At 47.4% G+C, this 25,012-nt stretch overlaps 2 protein-coding genes across 2 annotated transcripts in view; both read right to left on the bottom strand.

Moving 5' to 3' along the window:
* Positions 1–25,012, bottom strand: part of LOC147034347 (glutamate receptor ionotropic, kainate 2-like) — a 423,936-nt gene that overhangs the window by 213,090 nt on the left and 185,834 nt on the right. Inside the window, exons 3-5 of the mRNA XM_085881293.1 lie at positions 13,490–13,617; positions 12,866–12,995; positions 8,756–8,937 (exon numbers count right to left, since the gene is read on the bottom strand). Of these exons, the coding sequence (XP_085737419.1) occupies positions 8,756–8,937; positions 12,866–12,995; positions 13,490–13,617 (440 nt within the window). The remainder of the gene's footprint in view (positions 1–8,755; positions 8,938–12,865; positions 12,996–13,489; positions 13,618–25,012) is intronic.
* LOC147034348 (uncharacterized) lies at positions 23,012–24,594 on the bottom strand. Its single transcript, XM_085872280.1, has 2 exons — positions 24,381–24,594; positions 23,012–24,095 (listed from the first exon to the last, which is right to left on the bottom strand). Exons 1-2 carry the CDS (start codon positions 24,592–24,594, stop codon positions 23,086–23,088), a joined length of 1,224 nt encoding a protein of 407 aa, XP_085728406.1. The 3' UTR covers positions 23,012–23,085.

The raw sequence follows: 25,012 nt of genomic DNA, 5'->3' as shown, positions 1-25,012 counted from the left end.
TGACGTTCATGGTCAGTTTGTGACCCGCCGCTTCACGGAGTTATCCGTGTATGATGGTCTGCGATTCCGGGGAATCTGGTGGGAACCCAAGATAGTCTTCTCATCCCCCCCCCCCTTGTGATCTTCTCATCTGACCCCTGGACACAACTACATATATATATATATATATATATATATATATATATATATATATATTGTTGCAGACCTGGGGTCGGGACGAGAAGACGGGGGGGGGGGGGGAGCTAGCCTCATGTCTCACCAGACTCTGCAGAATCACAAGCCATCATACACGGATAACTGTGTGACGCGGCGGGTCGCGAATCGACCATGAACACCAATAACTCAACCACGTGACTTCGCGTCCTCCATCTACTGGATACCGGTTACCTAGTGTTCACGTGATCTAATTACCAGGGTACGCCCTGTTCAACCCGGATCACCTTACCAGATCAGATGCAGCCGAGCATAACAGCCAAGGACGTACCGGCTGGAAAACAGATCATTGGGGGATAACGTCCCGGCTAAGCTAGGATACGGACCATGCTGGACTAGTGAAGGAAGAGATTAAAACAAGCTGGGAACATTTCCATACAAAGCATTTAATAACAATTAAGCGAGGAAAGGTATGTGGCACAGTGAATGGGTTATATTATTATGTACAGCAAGGATAGCAAAGAATTTGTGGGGTGCGACAAAAGGCAAGCAATTTACAAAAGCAGACACAGAGCAGACTTATCCCATTATATCTTCAACAATCTGAACTTGTACTACCACAAGCGCCATCACATACACACACACACACACACACACACACACACACACACACACACACACACACACACACACACACACACACACACACACACACACACACGGTGAAGATTAGATAGCCAGAAGGAAGGAGAGCAGATGAGGACTAACGGCCTCGCAATACGGTGGGCTGACTGCGCAACCGAGTACGCTTTGCGGGACGCTCCACTTGAGTGATCCCACCTTAAGAGTCGGTGCATTCTCTCCTGCTTAATCCTTTTGCCGGGGCTTGTGGAAACTTGTGCTCCACACTGGTCCCAGAAGAACGTCTGTCGCACACCAACCCGGAGCGTAGATGCAGCAAAAGCAAATGAGGAGCAGTGAAGAGAGGGCAGAGCAGAGAGGCGAAAGAGAGGGGAGGCAACCAGGTGAAGAAGTGGGTGAGGCAACCAGGTGAAAAAGTGGGCGAGGCAGGCAGGCGGCAGGCGAAGAAGTGGGCGAGGCAGGCAGGCGGAGAAGAGAAGAGTGTGGACGGTTTCACGATCCGCCTCTGATAATCCCTGGGCAAAGGGTGGGGTGACGACCTAAAGCGATGTGCCATGACCTGAATCGCGCTTCCTTATTTGGCCACAGGTGATTATAGCCCCGCCCTGCCAGGCTCCTGGGGCTGGAAGTGGTCTCATGCGCACATCCAGCACGACACGGCTTGGAGCCTCGTACCGAACTCCTGGGCCACCCCCCTCCCCTTGACCCCCGTCCCTCGCCGCCCATCCTGCCATGTTCTGGAGACTGGATGAGGATCCTGTTGGTCCCGTGTGCCCACCCGGGTCACCCAAGACAGACGTGGCCGGCGCTGGCAACACGCTTGGCCTATCCCCACGCCACGTGGTTCGAGTGGCCTGGGCTGTGTAGCACGCCTCTGTTCAGTGGTGAATTTTATCAATGCAGAGGTGCGGGATGATTTTTCCCATGTGCGGGAGATGTTAGTGGCCTAGGTGGTGAGTTTTTGGTGAGAGAAGGTTGAGCAAGGTGAGATGCCATTGCAAATTGGTGCGCAGATTTGAATGAAAGGGCGCGCCACGCGCATGCTGAGGAGCATCCACGTCATTGTGGATTTCACAGGTGGCCGCCTGGGTGTTGTTCTTGACTTGATTTGCATCATTGAAAGGAAAGGGTTGGATGGAAATCAGGATTGAAAATAAAAATATCATTATTATCTGGACCTGGAGCCTTATCTACTTTAAGATTACCTTGCTGTTCCTTTATTTCCTCCACTACCTATTAGATCCATGCAACGCACTTCGTCCCGTTAACCCACTGGACATGAGGGGAAGATCTGACTGCATGGAGACAAACGAAATAACTGCCTGGGGATCATTGTATGTCGGGTGCCATTGTCTTAGAGGCATGCAGTTTTGCAGAACTGCAACAATACAAATATATATATACATATATATATATATATATATATATATATATATATATATATATATATATATATATATATATATATATATATATATATATATATATATATATATATATATATATATACATATATATATATATATATATATATACATATATATATATATATATATATATATATATATATATATATATATGTTCTTTACAGAAGGTCCAGGTTGGAGTGGAGGAAGTAAAGGAACAACTATGTAATCTAAGAGTATATAAGGCTCAGGGTCCAGAAAATATGCAACCGAGAGTATTGATGGAGGTGGCTGAGCAGGTATGTGAGATGTTAACGGATATTTTCAACAGTTCCCTAGAGTCAGGACAGGTACCGGAGTATTGGAGAGTAGCAAATGTAACACCATTATTTAAGAAAGGATCCAGAGAAGAAATGAAACTATAGACCTGTTAGTTTGACTTCAGTTGTGGGGAAGGTTTTGGAGACATTAATTATGGACCACATGAGGAACCATTTAAACAAAGACAAACTAATTAAAGGTAGTTCCTGTTAAACAAATCTTTTAAAATTCTATGAAGCAGTAACTGATTGGGTGGATGAGGAAAAGGCAGTGGACAGAGTATATCTCAAATTTAAGAAGGCATTTTGATAAAGTACCACATCATAGGTTGTTAGCCAAAGTCTGATGAAAACTCTCGAAAGTTTTCAAAGGTTGTTCACTCTCCAAAGCGAAACTCTCCAAAGGTTGTAAGCAAAAATCTACCTAATCTGATGAAAACTCTCTCGAACAATAATAATAATAATAATAATAATAATAATAATAATAATAAAAACGATCTCTTATAATGCTTCATCTTCCTCTTTCACGCATGTGGTTCTCTTTACTGTTTCATAATGCACAACTCTTATACTATTTAAACAGACTGCTCTCAATTCGACCTCTCTTTCATACCTTGCCTAAAAAATCCAACTGTTTCAGCGTTTCTTCTCTCGATTCTCTGAATTCGCCTTTATTGCATCCATCAAGAAATGTCTTTAATCGCATCTCTGACCTAAAACTATTTAAAACCCCAGTTTGCGATGAATGTTCGCTTTCCATCAACCAATCTTTTTTTCCAATTTCAGTGCCAACTCACCCCTCTCACCCCTCACTCTCAAAGCAACCATCACACTCTTCTCCCTCCAAGCCTCCTTCTCACCTCTCTCAAAAACTCCCCCGTTACCTTTCTCCCACCATTCACCCCCTCACTCATCCTTCTCAAAGTTTCCCCCCTCTCATCCACAAAGCTGCCTCCTTCCACTGCCCTCTCACCTCCATATCATCACTCCACCTCCTCAAATACTCAACTGCCTTCTTCCCCCTCTCTTATCCCCCCGCTCCCCCAGCACCACAGAGCCTTTTCTCCTCCTCATCCAGTCCCCTCCCCAAGCTATTCTGAAATCCCCCACTCTTTAAACAACCCTCCTTACCTCCCCCCCCTCGTCCCTTGTCCTACCCTACACCTCCCCTCCCACCCCCTGCACCCAAAGCCTCCTCCCCTCCCTCATCATTAACAGTGTGGACCTCAAATATCCGGGGCCTTCACTCAAACCTTTCAGATCTTTCCATACAGGTAGCCACTGACAAACCAGACATAATCTGCTAACAGAAACTTTCCTCTCCCAAGACGTGTCTGACTCCCAAGTATCTCTCCCTGGTTACTCCCTCCTCCGGTATGACAGACCTGAGCCTCGTCCTGGTGGAGGAGTTGCTCTCTTCATCAAAGACTCTATTCCTCACTCTCCTTGCACTGCCCTCACTCCCCCACACCCCCAGGAATACCTCTGGCTACGGCTTCCCCGCCACTCCCATCTCATGTTTATATGTGTACTGTACTGTACTGTACCGTCCACCTAACAGTGATGACTCCATTTATATTACATTATCCAAAAACATGGACCAATTTCTATCTTCTCATCCAAACTCTCTCTTCCTCATATGTGGCGACTTCAATTGACCGTGCCAGTTGGCTAGGTGTGGGTACCTCTCTCACCTGTCATGGCACCTCAGCAAAAGCTTTCTGCGACTCATTGGGACAAACTCATTCGGTCAACTTCTCAACCCGGATCTCAAACAATGGTACACCATCTCTTCTGGATCTGATTTTGACAAATTTCCCTGACAATATCTGCTGCTCTTCTTCCACTCAATTCGGTTCATCTGACCACATCCTTGTCAAAGTGGACATCTATCTGGCTGTTATCAGAGAACCACCTCACCGCCGTCGAGTCTGGCATTTCACTCAAGCTGACTGGCAAGGTCTCCAAGCAGCCTTCAAACTTATAGACTGGTCTCCTATCGCTACTTTCTACAATATCAACTCATCCTGGGAATTCTTTCAAAGAAACTTGCTCTCCCTCATGCACAGATTTATCCCCTCTCATCTGCAGTTGTCCTACCCTTCCTCCCGCCCTTGGTTCACGGAAGCTTGTGGTGAGGCAGTTGTCCTGAAACAACTTGCCTTTGCCTCATGGAAAGCAAACCCAACTGAGGGCAATCTCAGTTCCTTCCATAAAGCTCAGAACAAGTATGTATCTACCCTCAGGACAGCCAGAAAACAACATCTTTCTAATCTTAAGTCTGAACTTTCAAACCTCTCTCCCTCCTCAAAATCCTGGTGGCATCTAATCAAATCTGTTTCTGGTGTATGTTCCCCCTCCATCCCCTCCCTTACCTCAAATGGTCGCACTGCTGATACCGCACGTGAAAAGGCTGAATGCCTAAACTCGGTGTTTGCAGCTAAATCTTGTGTCCAAAACCCATCACTTTCTCTACCCACCTTACCCAGTCGCACTCAACTGTCCCTGGACCCTGTATCCCCTCTTATCTCCACACAAGGTGGAGAGCTTGCTGTCAAACCTCGACTCAGATTCTGGAACCGGTCCAGACGGCATCAGCCCACGTGTCATAAAACCCCGCTCTTCTGCTCTTGCTCACCCTCTCTCTGTTCTATTCACCCTCTCATTTGTTCAAGGTCATCTGCCATCTGCTTGGAAATCAGCAAACATTACTGCCCTGCATAAAAAGGTGCAAAAACAGACCCGACAACTACAGACCAATCAGCCTTCTCCCAATCATCAGCAAAGTTATGGAATCCATCATCGATTCAGACATTAAATCCTTCCTCTTCTCCAATGGGTTGATATCCGATCATCAATTTGGTTTCAGACCAGGTCACTCTACCCTGGATATGTTGCTTCTGCTCTCCCAACAATGGATGGAGGTCCTCAATGCCAGACAGGAAATCCGAGCCGTATCTCTGGACATATCCCATGATTTTGACAAGGTCTGGCACCCTGCCCTGCTCACCAAACTCTCTTCCTATGGTATCCAAGGCCATCTCCACTCATGGCTCGCAGACTTCCTCTCCTGTCGCAGTCACCGTGTGGCCCTAAATGGAGTTCTTTCATCCCCTCTTCCTGTCCAGGCTGGAGTTCCTCAAGGTCGCGTTCTGGGCCCTGCTCTTTTTATGGTTTTCATCAATGATCTCTCCGACTCTCTGGAAAATCCTCTATTTCTCTTTGCCGACGACTCCACCCTCTGCCGTACCATCGGTTATCCCTCAGTCCGGCAAGCAGCGGCTTATTCATTAACTGCAGATCTGGATAAAATCACAAACTGGTCCAACACGTGGAACATGCCTTTCAATCCGGACAAATCTCACACTCTCACTATGTCTCTCTGAAAAGACCATGTGGAACCCCCCCCCCCCCATCCACTTTCTGAACAATCCTCTGGAAGAAGTCCTTTATTTCAAGCTTCTGGGTCTCACTATCTGCCATGACCTTTCCGAGGAAAGCCACATTTCAAACCTCGCCTTCAAAGACAATCGCTGACTGGGAATCCTCCGTCGTGCAAAGTCCTTCCTCGGCCCACCTGAGCTCCTGACCACTTACAAAGCTTTCATCCGCAGCCTGATGGAGTACTGCTCTCCCCTCTGGGCTGGTGCTCCTGCCTCCCACCTTTCTTGGCTTCACGCTGTGGAAACCAAGGCATTTCGGATCATTGGCATCTCTCGCAATGAGGCTGAGTCCTTGGGCCTCTCACTCTTTCACCGCAGGCTGGCCATGGTCTTTCTGTCTTCTACTGTCTCCTCTCCAGCCACGCCCCCCCTGTTCTCTCTGCGATTTGTCCCCACCAAATTTCCGCAGGGCGCTCAAGGTCCGCCAACAACCCCCTTCTGGTAAAACTACCAAAATCATGAATCACTACTCACCTTCACTCTTTCATTCCTCTTTTTTCCTCATTCCTCCACCTTTGGAATAAACTCCCTCACTCCATTCAATCCCATTCTTCCCTCCAGACCTTAAAAACAGCTGTTCACCACCACCTCTTATCATCCCCCATCCAAATCCTCGATCTTTTCTAGGCCCGATAACCCACCCAACCCCACCTCCTTGAAATTCCCTGCTTTCCTTCCTGAAAGTCCCTGTAATGTCCATCTTGTATTCTCCATGTTCCCCACCCCATCCCTCTCCCTTCCACAGATCTCCTAATGTCTCTGTTCCCCACTGTTTTGTCCTTCCCACTGCCGCCCCTCGTCTCATGCCCCCCTTGCTGTGCGTTGTGTGTTCACTCTCACACAAGCCTCGACAAGGTATACAAATTTTTTTTTTAAAAAGTGGGGACTTGTGGAGAGGCTGGTCAGGTAGCGAATTGGATTGCAAACTGGCTTTGTAAAAGGAAGCAAAAGAGTGGCTATGAGTGGTAGGATATCTTGCAGGGAGGATGTTCGTAGCAGGGTACCTCAGGTGTCAGTACTCGGACCATAACGATTCATCATTAACATCAACGAGTTGGATAATGGGATAAAGAGGAAGCTTTCCAAATTTGCAGATGACACAAAGCTTGGAGGTAAGGTGGATAGCAGAGGGGGTGGTGATCAAATTCAGGAAAGTATTGATACTTGCATAGATTGGGCAAAAGATTGGCAGATGGAATTTAACCTGAGCAAGTGTAAGGCGTTGGGGATGGGAAAGAACAATGAAAATAGAGATTACAGGATGCAAGGGGTAATTTTGGAGTGTGTCACACAGGAGAAGGATCTGGGGTTGGTAATAGATAGAGGAGGAAAGCAGGCAGCTCAGTGCCAGGCAGCTATAGGTAAAGCAAATAGGGTTTTCAGCTGTGTTCAGAGGGGGATCATTTATAAATCAAAAGAGGTGGTGTTCACATTGTACAGGAATTTCTTGAGGCCACATCAAGAATATCGTGTGCAGTTTTGGTCACCATAATCAGGAAGGGCATAGATGCCATAGAGAGGGTTCAGCGCAGGGGCTACTCGATTGATTCAGGGCATAGCTCGACTCAGCTATGAGGAGCGGCTGAAGAAGACAGGGCTTTATACATGAGAGAGGAGGCACCTACGAGGAGATATGATAGAGATGTTTAAGATAAATAAGGTATAGGCATAATAAGTGCAGAAGACTTATTAAACAGAGTAGACAGTGAGAGGACCAGGGGCCATAGCCTGAGAGTAAAGAAGAAGAGAGTTAATATGGTAGCAAGGCAGGGGACTTTTACTCAGTGAATAGTTAATGCATGGAACGGCCTCCCTGGAAAGGTAGTGGCAGGAGAAAAAGTAGATAAGTTTAAAACAGAATTCGATAGGCACCTAGAAGTTATGGAGACTGAGGGGTATAGGGATGTTGGCAAGACTTTTCGGTAGTTTGAGCATTGATGGGTGATTGTGTGCATGTGTACGGAGTGCTGTTGGTGGTGGTCTTGTCAAGAGGTGTTGTCTGGTTGATGATGCATGTTTTTAACCAAGCCCATGCCCCCTCCCCTGAGGGGAAGAAGAAGAAAAAAAGAAAAAAAATTATTAAAAAAACAAATTTGGCATTTTCTTCCTTGGATCTTGTGTAGATAAATTAGTGTGGTGTTCACACAGGCATGATGGGCTGACTGGCCTCCACCTGTGTTAGATTTCCTTGCATTCTTGTCCACACAATATATATATATATATATATATATATATATATATATATATATATATATATATATATATATATATACATACACACACACACACACATATGAATATACACACACATATGAATATACACACACATATGAATATACACACACAGTTGCAGACAGGACAGCCAGCTTAATATCTTATCCGTTACGATGCAGGCACCAAGACAGCAGTTTTCTTTTCAATTTTACCCTGATGAGGAGCACGTGACCAAATGAGCTTTCCTGCTCTCCTTTTGAAGGAAGACCAGAGCCATTCTCAGCATTTTGTATTTACCATCCCATCTCACCCCTGTTATTGAAGTGCAATGTGAGGAAATCTCCACTGTCTACATGAGAAACGATCTGTGTTCCCACACTAGATTTGCTTCGGTGTGAATTTGTAAAGACAATGCGTTCAAAGTTGTGCAGTGACAGACAGATAGCTGGCATGTCGACAAACAATGTCAAAATACATCACACCCAGACGAGCATTCTAACAGACTGTGGGGAAAGCCAACAAATTAAAAAAATCAAAGTCAAAACAGAATGAGAAACTGTTGGCATCCCATCCGTACCTGCCGTAGAATCTCAGCGGCGGTCTCGTGCCCGCAGTCGAAGATCACGTGGAACTCCCTCGCCCGTTTCATCTCCTTGAGCAGCAACTTGGCATTTCCGATATCCGGCGGCAGCTGTCGGATCTTCAGTTTGAGGTTTAACTGGGATGGAGCTTTGATGAGCTCCTGCAGACGGATAAGGCCTGCACACACCATTACAAGTGGCTTAGGAGCAAGGGGTCTATCGCTCATCTGCCACGACACAACTTGTGATGCTGCTGCTCATGTTTACGATTGTGCTTTGGAAATAGGTGCACTACTTGTTATGTGGAAAAATGGAAGTTGTTATTGTTCTCTCGTGAGTTGTATGTTGTTATTGCTCCCTGGTGACTGTAACTTGATTTATATTGAGTTGTAAGCTGCTGTTATGTGGGGAGTTGTACGTTGTATTCTCTTATCAGTTGTAGGTTGTGGTTCAATGGCGAGTTGTGGATTATTACTTTACTGTGGTGAGTTTTCTAGGTTGGTGTCATGTGGTGATTTGTATAGGTTGGTATTATGTAACGAGTTGTAGGTTGGTGTTGCGAAGTGAGTTGAATCAGGTGGTGTCATGTGGTGAGTTGTATAGGTTGGTGTTATGAGGTGAGTAGAATCAGGTGGTGTCATGTGGTGAGTTGTAGGTTGGTGTTAAGAGGTGAGTTGAATCAGGTGGTGTCATGTGGTGAGTGGTATAGGTTGGTGTTATGTGGTGAGTTGCATAGGTGGTGTCATGTGGTGATTTGTATAGGTTGGTATTATGTAACGAGTTGTAGGTTGGTGTTATGAGGTGAGTTGAATCATGTGGTGTCATGTGGTGAGTTGTATCGGTTGGTGTCATGTGGTGATTTGTTTGGGTTGGTATTATGTAACGAGTTGTAGGTTGGTGTTACGAAGCGAGTTGAATCAGGTGGTGTCATGTGGTGAGTTGTATAGGTTGGTGTTATGAGGTGAGTTGAATCAGGTGGTGTCATGTGGTGAGTTGTAGGTTGGTGTTATGAGGTGAGTTGTATAGGTGGTGTCATGTGGTGAGTTGTATAGGTTGGTGTTATGAGATGAGTTGACTCAGGTGGTGCCATGTGGTGAGTTATAGGTGGTGTCATGTGGCGAGTTGAATCAGGTGGTGTCATGTGGTGAGTTGTATAGGTTAGTGTCATGTGGTGAGTTTTCTAGGTTGGTGTCATGTGGTGATTTGTATAGGTTGGTATTATGTAACGAGTTGTAGGTTGGTGTTGCGAAGTGAGTTGAATCAGGTGGTGTCATGTGGTGAGTTGTATAGGTTGGTGTTATGAGGTGAGTAGAATCAGGTGGTGTCATGTGGTGAGTTGTAGGTTGGTGTTATGAGGTGAGTTGAAACAGGTGGTGTCATGTGGTGAGTGGTATAGGTTGGTGTTATGTGGTGAGTTGCATAGGTGGTGTCATGTGGTGATTTGTATAGGTTGGTATTATGTAACGAGTTGTAGGTTGGTGTTGCGAAGTGAGTTGAATCAGGTGGTGTCATGTGGTGAGTTTTATAGGTTGGTGTTGCGAAGTGAGTTGAATCAGGTGGTGTCATGTGGTGAGTTTTATAGGTTGGTGTCATGTGGTGATTTGTATAGGTTCGTATTATGTAACGAGTTGTAGGTTGGTGTTACGAAGTGAGTTGAATCAGGTGGTGTCATGTGGTGAGTTGTATAGATGGTGTCATGTGGTGAGTTTTATAGGGTGGTGTCATGTGGTGAGTTTTATAGGTTGGTGTCATGTGGTGAGTTTTATAGGTTGGTGTCATGTGGTGAGTTTTATAGGTTGGTGTCATGTGGTGAGTTTTATAGGTTGGTGTCATGTGGTGAGTTTTATAGGTTGGTGACATGTGGTGAGTTGTATAGGTGGTGTCATGTGGTGAGTTTTATAGGTTGGTGTCATGTGGTGAGTTGTGTAGGTTGGTATTATGTAACGATTTGTATAGGTTGGTATTATGTAACGAGTTGTAAGTTGGTGTTATGAGGTGAGTTGTATAGGTGGTGTCATGTGGTGAGTTGTATAGGTGGTGTCATGTGGTGAGTTGTATAGGTGGTGTCATGTGGTGAGTTGTATAGGTGGTGTCATGTGGTGAGTTGTATAGGTGGTGTCATGTGGTGAGTTGTATAGGTGGTGTCATGTGGTGAGTTGTGTAGGTTGGTATTATGTAACGATTTGTATAGGTTGGTATTATGTAACGAGTTGTAAGTTGGTGTTATGAGGTGAGTTGTGTAGGTTGGTACTATGTAACGATTTGTATAGGTTGGTATTATGTAACGAGTTGTAAGTTGGTGTTATGAGGTGAGTTGTATAGGTTGGTATTATGTAACGAGTTGTAAGTTGGTGTCATGTGGTGAGTTGTGTAGGTTGGTATTATGTAACGATTTGTATAGGTTGGTATTATGTAACGAGTTGTAAGTTGGTGTTATGAGGTGAGTTGTATAGGTGGTGTCATGTGGTGAGTTGTATAGGTTGGTGTTATGAGGTGAGTTGAATCAGGTGGTCTCATGTGGTGAGTTGTATCGGTTGGTGTTATGAGGTGAGTTGACTCAGGTGGTGTCATGTGGTGAGTTGTATAGGTGGTGTCATGTGGTGAGTTGACTCAGGTGGTGTCATGTGGTGAGTTGTATAGGTGGTGTCATGTGGTGAGTTGTATTGGTTGGTGTCATATGGTGATTTGTTTAGGTTGGTGTCATGTGGTGAGTTGTATAGGTTGGTGTTATGAGGTGAGTTGACTCAGGTGGTGTCATGTGGTGAGTTGTATAGGTGGTGTCATGTGGTGAGTTGTATTGGTTGGTGTCATATGGTGAGTTGTTTAGGTTGGTGACATGTGGTGAGTTGTAATGGTTGGTGTCATGTGGTGAGTTGTATAGGGTGGTGTCATGTGGTGAGTTTTATAGGTTGGTGTCATGTGGTGATTTTTATAGGTTGGTATTATGTAACGAGTTGTAGGTTTGTGTTATGAGGTCAGTTGAATCAGGTGGTGTCATGTGGTGAGTTGTATAAGTTGGTGTTATGAGGTGAGTTCAATCAGGTGGTGTCATGTGGTGAGTTGTAGGTTAGTGTCATGTGGTGAGTTGGAGGTTGGTGTTATGAGGTGAGTGGAATGAGGTGGTGTCATGTGGTGAGTTGTAGGTTGGTGTTATGAGGTGAGTTGAATCAGGTGGTGTCATGTGGTGAGTTGTATAGGTTGGTGTTATGAGGTGAGTTGACTCAGGTGGTGTCATGTGGTGAGTTGTTTTGGTTGGTATTATGTAACGAGTTGTAGGTTGGTGTTATGAGGTGAGTTGACTCAGGTGGTGTCATGTGGTGAGTTGTTTTGGTTGGTATTATGTAACGAGTTGTAGGTTGGTGTTATGAGGTGAGTTGAATCAGGTGGTGTCATGTGGTGAGTTGTATCGGTTGGTGTCATGTGGTGAGTTTTATAGGTTGGTGTCATGTGGTGATTTGTATGGGTTGGTATTATGTAAAGAGTTGTAGGTTGGTGTTATGAGGTGAGTTGAATCAGGTGGTGTCATGTGGTGAGTTGTATAGGTTGGTGTTATGAGGTGAGTTGAATCAGGTGGTGTCATGTGGTGAGTTGTAGGTTGGTGTTATGAGGTGAGTTGAATCAGGTGGTGTCATGTGGTGAGTTGTAGGTTGGTGTTATGAGGTGAGTTGAATCAGGTGGTGTCATGTGGTGAGTTGTAGGTTGGTGTTATGAGGTGAGTTGAATCAGGTGGTGTCATGTGGTGAGTTGTATAGGTTGGTGTCATGTGGTGAGTTTTCTAGGTTGGTGTCATGTGGTGATTTGTATAGGTTGGTATTATGTAACGAGTTGTAGGTTGGTGTTGCGAAGTGAGTTGAATCAGGTGGTGTCATGTGGTGAGTTTTATAGGTTGGTATGATGTAATGAGTTGTAGATTGGTGTTACATGGTGAGTTGTATAATGTGGTGTTGTGTTGAGTTGTAAGTTGCTGTTCTGTAATTAGTTGCTCACCTTTTGAAACTTAGTTATTGGTGGCGAGTTTGAGTTTGTTACTCCGTCGTGTCTTGCAAAGAATTGTTTTGTGGTGAGGTGTCTGGCGATATGCTGTAAGGTGCACGGTTCGTACATACCAATACTATCTTCGTAAACAATTGTAACTGCTTTCCACTTGTAGTGATGGACGAGGGAGAGCACGGCATGGCTGATAGATGCGTAATCAGGGTACAAGTTGACGTAGTAAAAATCCCGACTATTTGGAACCTGAAAACCACACATGCAGACCAAAGACCCTGTCTATGTAAATGCTGATAAAGCAACCTGTCTGCACAACTCATGTGCAGTACAGGACAAATAGAACAGCTTCTCATACAAGACACCAGCTAGACATACTTGCACCTCGGATAGGACACACTCGAATAAGCATCACCAGCCACTGCAACCAGTCAGCATTACTTTCAGGATCTCGCAAGATGGGAAACATTGGGGTTAATCATCCATACATAGACCCATGCATCCCTAATTTCCTCTTTCCCACCTCAGTTTTCCAGACTAAAAAATTCCTTAGTTGGCTCGCACTTAAGTGACTGGTATCTCATCAAACATCGATTCTGCATTTGATTGTCGACTTTAGAATAAGATGGTTGTGTGAGGCTGGTGTTTTCAATCACGTATCTACATGGCAGTTGCACGGTGCCCCCTTTTGGGAGACGGCAGATGAGAGGTAAAAGTGCACGATAATCCATGCTTCTGCTCACCTGGTGCTTCCACTGTGTCTGCACGTGCGGCACCTCCAGCGCATTGCAGATGGACTGCACAGAACTAGCTGAAGAACTGTGAAGAGGGCCAAAAATGGCTGCCACGCCAAGCGACAGCTGGTCGCATGCTGAGCGAGTCAAAGAAGAGAAAAAGTAAGAGGACAAAAATATCGAGAGAAATCGATATTGTAACATGAGATTATACAAGATGAAAAGGTGACTTTAAACCCACACAATGCGTCAAAAATCAAATTGTTACAAATTAAAAACGACACAAATGGTTGGTGCCTTCAAACCGAGATCTCTTCAAGAATTCCACCAGAAGGACATCATCGTATTTCCTTTTCAAATACCGGTGGATATTCAAAGTGAAATTTTAACCATATTCACACAATTAGAAATAATAACAATAATAATTTTGTAAACCATCATCCTGGAATGAAATCAGTTTTTAGCTTTGATGGAATTGGAATTCCAGATAAGGTAATGTCATGTCTCCTATTTTGATTTTTCCAGCCAAACCGCTGGGCTAATCCGGCTGAAATTTGGCAGCAAGATTCCGCTCCTGACTGGTAATGGGGATTACAAAGCTCATTCCGGTCACGTGACTTTAAGTCAGTCAAAATGGCGGACTTAGTAAATCCCTTCAAAAAGCTTCTCCAGACCCACCAGTCAGAATGTTACCAAATGTGGGTTGCAGCATTAGGCCAGCCAGGGTAGGGATGTTAAATTGCGGAGGTCATGCTGATCATGTGACCGGAAGTGTGTCAAAATGGCCGACTTGGTCAACTTTTGGGAAAATCGCATTAATTCCTCAAAAAATCTTCTTCTCCAGACCCACCAGTCAGAATCCTATGAAATTTGGGTACAACATTAGGACACGGTCCTCATGTTAAATTGCTGAGGCCTTGCCATCGCATGGCTGGAAGTGTGTCAAAATGGCGGTTGCGCATATTCCTTCCAAAATCTTCTTCTCTATACCCACCTGTCAGAAATGAAAACAAATTTGGGTTGCAACATTATGGTCAGGTCGGGATGTTAATTATATTGTGGAAGTCATGCAGATCACATGACCATAGGTGTGTCAAAATGGCCGACTTAGTCAACTTTCGGGAAAATCGCATCAATTCCTTTCAAAATCTTCTTCTCCAGACCCACCTGTCAGAATGAGACAAAATTTGGGTTACAACATTAGGCCAGCGCTCAGATAAGCTACAGGTCCAGTGGCCCTAATGGTTTTTATTTTTTGTTCAACTTGGAAGAAAGTGAATAATCGGCAGAACTTCCAAACTCGCTGGAGTGACAAGGCCTCAAAATACCCGAAACTGAATGGTGAGGAGCTTACAAGCTTTCCAACTCAGACATTACAGTTAAAGCCTTTACAAACTCATTTAGGGAATAGAGCTGGCATGGGATGAGGATGTGATCGAGAGTATCTGGGATTATAATGTGCAAATAAACACGTTCTCCGACTTCCAATTATGCACAAAATTGTCTTCATAATGTGGACTTCTTCTTTCATATGCAGCACATGCCTGTGGGTGGCACCATTTGTTGAGGGTGAAGCTGTGCCACATGCCTGGTGTTGGCTTAATGGTTAGGGTGGTGGGCTTTGTATCCTAGGCTCCTGAGTTCAAATCCTGCTCAGCTGTTGAATTAATACCAGGTGGGGTTAACTCGGTCTGTCATCCTTCCGAGGTTGGCAAAATGAGTGCCAGCATGCTGGTATACTAGGTCAGAGTGGTGACCCGTCCAGGATTGTGCCCAATAGTTAAGGAGACTGCTTAAGCAGCACCAAAGCTCTGAGTATGGTCCCAATCTCCTCCTCCTGTGCCACTGATGCAGTTCCCCCTACAAGTCAGGGCAGAAAGTTGTGATTGGTTCATGGTGACAGCGATAGCTCCCTTACTCTTCGCAAAGGACACCGTGTGGTCTTTAATGCCCACAAACTAATACTGGCAGATGGGACGCCCAGCTTAACCTCCATCCGAAGGATGGCACATACACATTGATGGATCGCCCTGTCTGAAACAGCAGAATGAAGTTTGTTGCTGAGTCGAGATTCGAACCCAGACGAGACAGCTCAGAGATGAGTGTGCATACATTTTGGCTAACCTGTTAGCCCACAGTGCAGACTACCTTTTCTAAAATAAGGCAGGTACTAACTACTAAGACTAATAACATGACTACTTCTCTCAAGGCCACAGTTATTTTTACGTTCTTGTGGTCCTGGCCAGAGAACGTTTTGGCCTGTCTTACATGAACAGACTTGCAGAGCCTGACATTCCACTGAAGAGGATTTGGGCAATAATTTTAATTTGTTCAGATGGTGGAGATAACTCTCCAATGCCACTAAAGACACTGTACCATCTTTAACATCCACCGGCTAATGTTAGAAGACTGGACACCCAGCTTAACGTCCATCCAAGCGATAGTGCAATTTGTGATACAATGCCTAGCCTGGAAAGCACCATCTGACAGTTTATACTCAGATCAAGAATCAAACTCCAATTAGACAGTGCACCATCGTGTGAGACAACCTGTGCACCATCTTGTCAGACTCAATAAAGTCAGGGACGATAATTGCTTCAATCACAAGTTTTCCAATTTTTATTAGTACTAATAAACCAGGAAGTACCTTGTACTCACCACCGTGTCCTGGTCAATCGTAACAGTAAACAAAGTCCCAATAACACAAAAACCACCCAAGGTTTCCCCTTTTTGGACTCACAAGCTTGGAGCTGGTTCTGCGTTAATCTGACCCGTAACCTTTTGCTTAAGCAAGTGGATTGTACAGTGTTGCATCAAAAGTCAGGCAAATAAGTGAGCATTAACAGCTCAGATTATAACACGCTTCCAAATAGCTTTCGTGTTCGAGGAAAAGCAGTCCAATACTAAATAAGGCAACTGTTGTTCTGTGGTGAGTTGTAGGTTATTGTACCACTTAATAACCACACATTTGAGCTCGAAAGCAAGTTCATTGACAACAAAAAAGTGAATGAACACAACTTTCGCACTGCAAAAGTGTCAGGTTACAGAAAAAAGATCACACCACAGGTCGTGAAGAGAAGGCTTTCACAGTGGAGTTGGTGCAAAAGGGATTCAGCATTACATGTGATTGAAACAGCTCATTTGTTGCCATATGAACAAACACAAAACCGAATTACCGACCAGCAAATGCCTGCAGTTGTTCCTGTGATTTTTAGGTTCCTATTCGATGAAATTAAACTCATGTGATGGAAAAGAGCATGAATCTGTAGGTCAGAAAGTGCTGGCAAAAGTAATGGCAGACTCTGCTAATTTGGACTCGGATGAATGAAGGAGAGACATGAACTTTACCTCCATTGATTAATGCCGCTCAGTTCAGGCCTGTTGCTTACTTGTGGTTGCGCACTTACTATCACGTCTGCTTGCCAATCGGATTTTCCAGGTCTCTTCATTCTTCTAGAATCTAGATCCTTGTGAAAGCCAATGCACATGTCGGCATTCTTTATCCATTACATTTTTGCATATACTGTACAGTCAAAGTTCATTGGAGAGTTACAACACAGAATGGACCAGGATGCAACATAACAAAGGGAACAGCAGGAGAAGGGGGAAATGCCAACAGCAGGGATGTTGGTAAGATCGGGGGGTAAAGGAGAATTCAGGTGTCGGATAAAATGGATACAGAAGCAAACTGGAAAGTGGGGGTAGGTGAGGGGTGCGTGGTTGAACGGTTGCAGAAAAGATGATGGTTTTGAATAGGGGATGATTTGAGATGGTGGTGAATAGCTGTCCTAAAGACCTGGAGGGAAGAATTAAATTGAAGAGAATGTGGAAATTGCTTCCATAGGACACAAATAAAAGGAAGACATGGGTGCAAGTGAGCAGTGTTTCTGGATTTTGGGAATTCACGAGAAGGGAGGTGCTGATGGACGGTGTGCATCCTGTATAAACCTGGAGTGTGGGGGGGTGTGTATTTTTATATATATATATATATATATATAAATATATATATATATATATATATAATTTTTTTTTGTCGTTGTTGCGAATTCGCGCCCGCCGGCGTGTGAGCGGCCACGTAACTCGAATCGCGGCACGTCGCCCACCGGACGGACAATTCTGTCGTGACCCTCTCGGACTAACGCGGGGAACAAGTCACGGGTGGGCCTTTCGGCCTCACCACGATCGTGCCAATCGGCCCCCCGCGTGGGATAGGGTTGTTCGCCAAATTCGACCTACCTAAGTACCCACATGGAGGGTAGACCGGGCGATCGCACCTCGCCGCAGGTCGACTCCGGACACGGGCCACTTAAGCGACCCGTTCCGTACTATCGGGATAACCGAGCGGTGTTATCGTCGACCTTGACGGTTCCGATTAATTATCGGGCATATTAAGCCCACTACCAACCCTTTACGTGAAGCAAGATGGAGATTCAATTAAAGAAAAGACGAAGCGAAACGGGAAAAACAGTTCAACATAATTCACATTTATTCCGCGGCACACGGAAAGCACACATATACAATTACAACAATTATGCACCAAAAGCAGATGTTACAAAAGAAACACAACAATGCAGATCTACTACCGACTACGCGAGCACACGGCAACACTTACACAGTTTTACTTTACAGACGGCGCCGAGAACACATATACTCAAAAGCAAAAGAAAAGGGCCACCCTCAAAGACAAGGGGGCAGACGGGGCCTGTGGGGCGCGAGACCGGGTGGAGCCTACCCGTGTTTTGTGATGAGCCGCAAATGTGGCGGCGGTGCCCCAACTCCGCGCTCCTTCGCGGGTTTCGTTGGCACTGCTTGGAGTGGGGTGGGAACGGGGCCCCCTTTTCGCACTATCTCAGCGCGGGGGGGGAAAAGGGGGGAATTGTTGATGCTCTGGGGAAAGAGGATAGCTGGCTTGCTTGGGTCCCGCGACGAGCGACTCCACTGCGACCTCGACCGCGCTCCCGGCTTCCCCTCTCTGCAGCTCCCCGACAGACTCCGACCTCCGACAGACTGACTCTCCTCCAGACCCGACTTGACTGCTGCTGCCACACTTCTCCAACTCGCCTTGACTCTTCTCCAACTCCCTTGACCGATAAACTCACTGAATTTGCCCCGCGCTCGGCGCTTTATAGTGGTGTAGGAGAACACATATGCAAATTTCTGGATCAGAACGAGCTCGGGGGTGGAGCCACGCTCACCCATTGGACGGAGAAAAAGGGGCGTGAATCTCCCCTGATCCTCGAATTTGCATATCTCGATTCTACTCCGACGCGCCTGGAGGCGGGGCCAAATCGCCCCGCGCTTGCTGATTGGACGGATCAGAAGTGGGCGTGTATCATTCCTGATCTGACTTCTCCTCGGAAAGGCTGCACTTTGTACCCGCGGCTCGGCGCGCGCCCTGTACGAGTCCAGGACAGCCTGACGCTCGGTGCCCACAAGCGGTGCGGGAATGGCCGCAGAAGGAGAGGCGAAGATGGTGGAGTGTTTAAAGTGCTGGTCCTTGGCCATGGCGACGTTTGGAATGGCGGTGATGCGATGTTTGCGGGAGCGAGCTATGAAGGTAAAGGTCGTGGCTGTTGGCGTTGTTGTTGTTGTTGTTGTGAAGCGGCGTTGCGGTTGGTGGTTGTTGTGTGATGGCGGTTGAGACGTGGTTGGTTCAAAATAAAGATAGAACAGAAAAACGGCTATCTTAAAGGGTCGCAGCCCGAATGAATCACATTTATTCCCTCTAAACAACGGGTTTGGGGCTAACTACACATGTACTTACAGAGATATCTCACCTACGGGACCTGAATGGTGGTTTGCGAATTTCCTCAACCACAACACTACCCCCTCCCCTTTTTACAGACTCGTCCCGAGTCGTCAAATTTTCATGTGCCATCATGTGTAGTTCTCCCCTAGTACGTTTTACCTACGGATCCCTGAGTGCGACATTCATGGTATTCGTGTCCCCAAAATAAATAACCTGAGGGCTGAGTAACTAACTAAACAAACCCACTCACACAGACGACTTGAATAAAATTGCCGGCGCTAAGACAGACATGCCGGAGCGCACTCATATGTACAGTACATCTTAACCTTAACTTACAAATTTTACACTAAAGCATGGCCCAGGATCAATGGACTCTGCAAAAAGAAAGCAGTTAGCAGGGAGCCACGCTGCTCGCATGCAGTCTCTGGCTCAAACAATGCAGGTGACGGGGAACGTGGCCGGCTGCTCACACGCAGTCCAAGGCCTTCCCTTTTGAAATGAACCCAGTGAACCACAACGGTGCATGGGCTGCACAAACACAGTCTCCGTGCCAGCTCAAGTGGCACACGCAATGAGCACAATGGATGGATGGATGGATGGATGAATGGATGAATGGATGGACGCAAACACGGTGCACGGGCCGCCACTGCAGGCCCGTGTTGTAGCTGCCAACAGGGCAGTTCTCGCAGCTTGCAAACTGTTGCCTTGATCCTGGCACACATGGAAATGAACAGGGGGGGGGGGCAAAGCAAAATTGAACGGGGGCTGGTGAACAGGGGCAGTGGGCATGGCAAAGGCGAGCAGTCAACACAGCCTGCAGAACAAGGCCGCTGCAGGCAAACACAGCCGGCAGACGAACTGGCCGGCACAGGCCTTGCAGAAAACAGCTGCAGACGATCCGGCCGGCACAGGCCTTGCAGCAAAACAACAGCTGCCGATGAAGTGGGCCGGACTTTTGCCTTGCAGTGGAGGTTGGTGGAGGGAGTGCAGTGGTGCTGGCCACTCGGAAGGCGGGCTCGGACCTACCCTACAGTCTCCCTCCCACCTATCGCATTTGCCTGTCACTGTACCTACCCACTCCCTTAATTTGTCCAAAACCAATTTTGCCACAATTAATTAAAATAATTTTCCTTTTCTCCCACTATAATTCGTCCCCTAACCCCCTTCACTGTCTCTGTTCGGCTAACCTATCCTCTACTAGCCTACTCCCAACCCCTACGTTCCCTTCCCGGAGGGGAACAAGGGAGAGCTCGCGTCCTGTGTCGAGGCCCAACTCAAGCCTCAGGATGGCCTCCCCAGACTTCAGCGATCTATAACACAAAGTGGGTCCAGCGGCCCACAATGAGAGTGAGGGGATGGATGGTGCGGAGGGGTACATCTCCTAATCTACCCTAACCATTTAACTGTTAAACTACCCCGGGGCTTTCAACAAGCGCCTTTCGCTTAAACTATTGGTTCTATAAACCCAGATTCCCATCACCTGTGTTGGTGTCCTCACAATTTCGGGCCTCGCCCCCAATTTTCTTTCCGTGCCCTCACACGGTCTCATGGCTGGGACGAGTGGCTCCCCTTGGCAGGCACGACCCTCTGCCGATTCCCCTACGATGGCACCCCCGGGCACTACACTGCCTCTGAGCCTAACAGCTCCCTAAACACCGGGGAGTGCCCCCCATGGCACCTCCCCTGAAACGCACACGTGGCAGGCTGGCTTCCCGGGCCCCTTTCCGAGGGTCACCCGTGCCCACAACACTGCCCACGCAGCTAATGGCGCCCCGGGCCCCCGCACCAAGTGGACGCACCCGTGCCCAATACGCTATCCCGGCCCCCCATGGGCCCTTGGCCTACCACGGCCGACTAGCCTGGTGCCCGGGGCACCCACTCAGCGATACTAACCTTTCGCAGCCACGCTCCCAGCCCGTCAACAGGGCTCCTGCACCCCTCCAAACGGGTTTCGAGCCTACTTTCCCACCAACAACAAAACGACCTCCATTTTTCAATTTGACGAACCCCCTAACTCACTCTACACTGACCCCGGGGTCCCTTGGGCGGGAGTCACTCCTCCCCCCAATCACTCATCACACCATGCATTCCCCATTCGCTCCACACACACAGACCCGCTGGCCTCACTCACTCACCAAGCACATGCTTCCACTTCACTCACCAACTCTTCCATCCTGCTAACTCCCTCCCCTAACTACCTCGTGCTCCCACGTCGTCCCTTAAACTACAGCACATTCCATTTAACACTACGTAGCTAAACTACGTCCCCTCTACACACTCACAAGTCTGTCCATGTCCTCAAAATGTCATTTCCCATTTCCCCATCTAAATCTCATCTAAATCCCTCTACCTAATCTATTCCACGGACTCCATGAGGACTTACCCCTGCCCCATGGAGCCGGTCTAACTAAGCTATCCCTTCCCCCGAACTAGTGTCCATCCTGTGCCCAGACCAAGGGGATTATCCACCCCTTGCCCGGGAATCCTGTTCACCCGAAAGCGAGGCTTGCTTTTTTTTTTTTCCCACCTGCGCAGCACCAGCGCGGTAACTCGCAACCTGCGCACCAGCGCGGCAATTCACAGCCGCGCACCTGTGGCGTGACGTCATGGCAGCTGTTCGCATCCCTCGTCCCTCTTGGACGGTACCATCCGGCAGGAATTCACCGTCCTGCTGGATTCCAACCATGCACCACAGCCATGACGTCACCCGGCACATGAAAAAACACAAGCCTCACGTCTCGAGGGGTTCCCCACGCGAACACATGTGCTCTGCCCGTTGGAGCTTCACACACACACACACACACACACACACACACACACACACACACACACACACACACACACACACACACACACACACACACACACACACACACACACACACACACACACACACACACACACACACACACACACACACATACACACACCCCCGCGTGGAGAACCCGTCCGGTCCAAATCCGTAATCCTGCCGAAACTTTGTCCGTCCGCGGGATCGGCAAATCCACCGCGTGCGTTTCCGGACCGGGATTCACTCCCGCAAGCGAGCACGTGGGGGCCTCGTGCGTTGCACAGCACGGACCTCGCGCTCGCTGCTGGGTGAACCCGGCACGGTCCCCGAAACAGCTACAGCCGCTACCCGGCTTTCTTTCCTCTGTCGCCGTCGTCGTCTCCATTCCACCCACGCACACCTGCGTGTTACGACGCTCACTCTCCACTCCATTAAACTCACATTCACACCGGGAGACGCGGCTGCATGCTCACACATGCCGACCGCCATCCCCCTCACATACCGCTCTCTCACACACACGGTCTCCCTTGCACTCGGCCGTTCACTCACGCATGCCACCTCCCTCGCACACGTGGCTCCACTCACTCGCGGCCTTCCACTAACTCGTGCCATTTCCCTCACACAGACCATACCACTCACACACGCGGGGGCACTCGCCCGCGGTTCCTCATCCACACACGGCGTGCTGGGAAGCACGCCCTTCTGCATACTTACCACCACACCACTCACACACGGGATCGCTTCCACACACGGGGACGCACTCACACCTTGCACCACACACACCGGGACAACCACACTGGGGATTCGTGTCCCCACAAGGGTCTCCGGGGCCTCTATACCCCCCAAGCTTGGCATGCACCCGTTCGCAGCACTCCTCCCCTCGAACTCGCAAAGCACGACCGAACCCACCTGGTCATGATTCGCCTCAAGGGGGCATACTCCCTCCCCTCGTTCCTGGAGGAGGCCATCCCGCTGCTCGCACTGGGTCTCCACCCAGTCCGCCAGCTCCCCTCATGGTCCTCCACAACCTCTGTGTGTGTGTGCGCGTCTCTAACCCCGTCATTATCATGCAGTCTCTCCTCTATTTTTTCTCTCTTCCTGGTGTTTTTCCATCTCTCTGGACTTCAATTTTACTCTCTCCTTGAGTTCATTAATTTCAACCTCATTTTGTTTTTGTTTCCTATCCCACAGTCTCTCCTGCTCTTCATTTTCCAATCTCATAGTTTCTTTCAATTGGCTCATTTCCTTCCTGTGTTTCATTCGCTGTTCTCTCACTACTCTTCCTCGTTTCCTCTCCTGTCCTTCCTTCTCCAGTTTCATGGTTTGCTTCATTTGGTTAATCTCCTTTTTGTGTTTCATTCGCTGTTCTCTCATTACTCTTCCTCGTTTCCTCTCCTGTCTTTCCTTATCCAGTTTCATGGTTTTCTTCATTTGGTTCATCTCCTTTTTGTGTTTCATTCGCTGTTCTCTCATTACTCTTCCTCGTTTCCTCTCCTGTCTTTCCTTATCCAGTTTCATGGTTTTCTTCATTTGGTTCATCTCCATTTTGTGTTTCATTCGCTGTTCTTTGTCTATCTCCTCGTACTCCAGCCTCAGCTTTTCTTTCAATTGGTCAACCTCAGATTCATGTTCTTTTCTATTCCATTGTTCCTCTCGTTCTTCCCTCTCCAATCTCGTTGTGTCCTTCAATCTCCTGATTTCTCCTTCCTGCTTCATTCCTTGCTCCTTCAACTTCTCCTCGTATTCCAACCTATTTTTTTCCTTTTGTCGTTCAGTTTCAAATTCATACTCTTTCAGTTTTTTATTCCACTGTCTCTCTTGTTCCTCGTTCTGCAATCTCATCGTTTCCTTCAACTGACCGATTTCTTTCTCCTGTCTCATTCGTTCTTCCTTCATTACTCTTTCTTTCATCTCATTCTTTAATCTGGCCTTCGCTTCCAACTGTACGATCTGTACAGTGTGGTTTCTTAACGTTTCATTTTCCGTTCTCTTCCTTTCCTCTTTTAACACTATCAGCTCTTTTGGTAATTCCCCCTCTTTGTTTTGGTGTTTCTGTAACTCAGAAACTTCCTTTTCTAATTATTTTCTCATCTCCACACCCTCCGACCTTGCTTTGGCTTCTAACTGTTCTTCCGGCTTGCGCTTGTGGTTTTCTACCCGTCTTCCCAGTTCTTCTGTCTCCGTTTTTACCTCCAGTCCCAGCTTGTCAACTCTCTTCGTCATGTCTTGAAGTCTTTTCTCACACTCCACCGTTACGACCTTCAATCCCTCCTTTGTCTCCTCCTGGCTTTCTTTTAATTTTTCTAATACCTTCTTTACCTCGCGTCTCGTCTTACACGTCTCCCGAATTATTTTCTCACCCGCCCCGACCGCGGGCCTGGCAGCCGCTGCACTCCCTCCCGTTGGTTCGGAGTCTCCGCCACGTGGCGTCGCCATTTTCTCGCCCGCGGTCTGAGTTTCCTTTCCCCATGCCTTCATGTCTGCATTAATTTCATACATTTTGTTTTCCATCTGTTGAGCATTCGCCTTCATTCCGTTGCTCATGCTTTGCACGAGTTCAATAATCTGCCGCATTGTCACCTGCCCTGGACACTCCCACTGACTACATTTAGTGGTGGAGTTATAATAAAAAAACCGACCAGTTGAACGGCATCGATGCCTTTCCCAACCTTCTGGTACGGGTTTCTCTTGCACGGTGATCTCGTCCTGAGCCATGGATTCTACATTACTATTACACATACCTCATCCACCCGGTACCCGCTCGCCTTGAGACGCCATCTTATTTCTCATAACGGGTTAATTTTGCTCGCTCGTAATTTGGAGGGAATCGGGGGTCGCTCCTCTCACCCCTGGACCGATTCCCGTGAATTTAGCTGGAGACAGGAGAGCCCGTTTTTCCCGCTCTCCGACACCAGTGCCCCGAGGAGGGGGATGAGTTTGTGTCCGACGACCTGACACCAGTGTTGCGAATTTGCGCCCGCCGGCGTGCGAG

This window comes from Eptatretus burgeri, chromosome 1 (genome assembly GCF_056783735.1).
Source record: "Eptatretus burgeri isolate ZD-2024b chromosome 1, Ebu_testis_v1, whole genome shotgun sequence".
Lineage (NCBI taxonomy): Eukaryota > Metazoa > Chordata > Myxini > Myxiniformes > Myxinidae > Eptatretus > Eptatretus burgeri.
Note: the sequence above shows the minus strand (reverse complement) of the source record. Positions and strands in the feature narration are given on the sequence as shown.

Coding starts and splice junctions, on each gene's coding strand:
- LOC147034348 (XM_085872280.1), bottom strand. CDS start 24,594: ATGCGGCAGATTATTGAACTCGTGCAAAGCATGAGCAACGGAATGAAG. Junction 24,096..24,380: donor CAGGCCCGCGGTCGGGGCGG/GTGAGAAAATAA, acceptor GAAAATAATTAG/AAAAGGAAGTTTCTGAGTTA.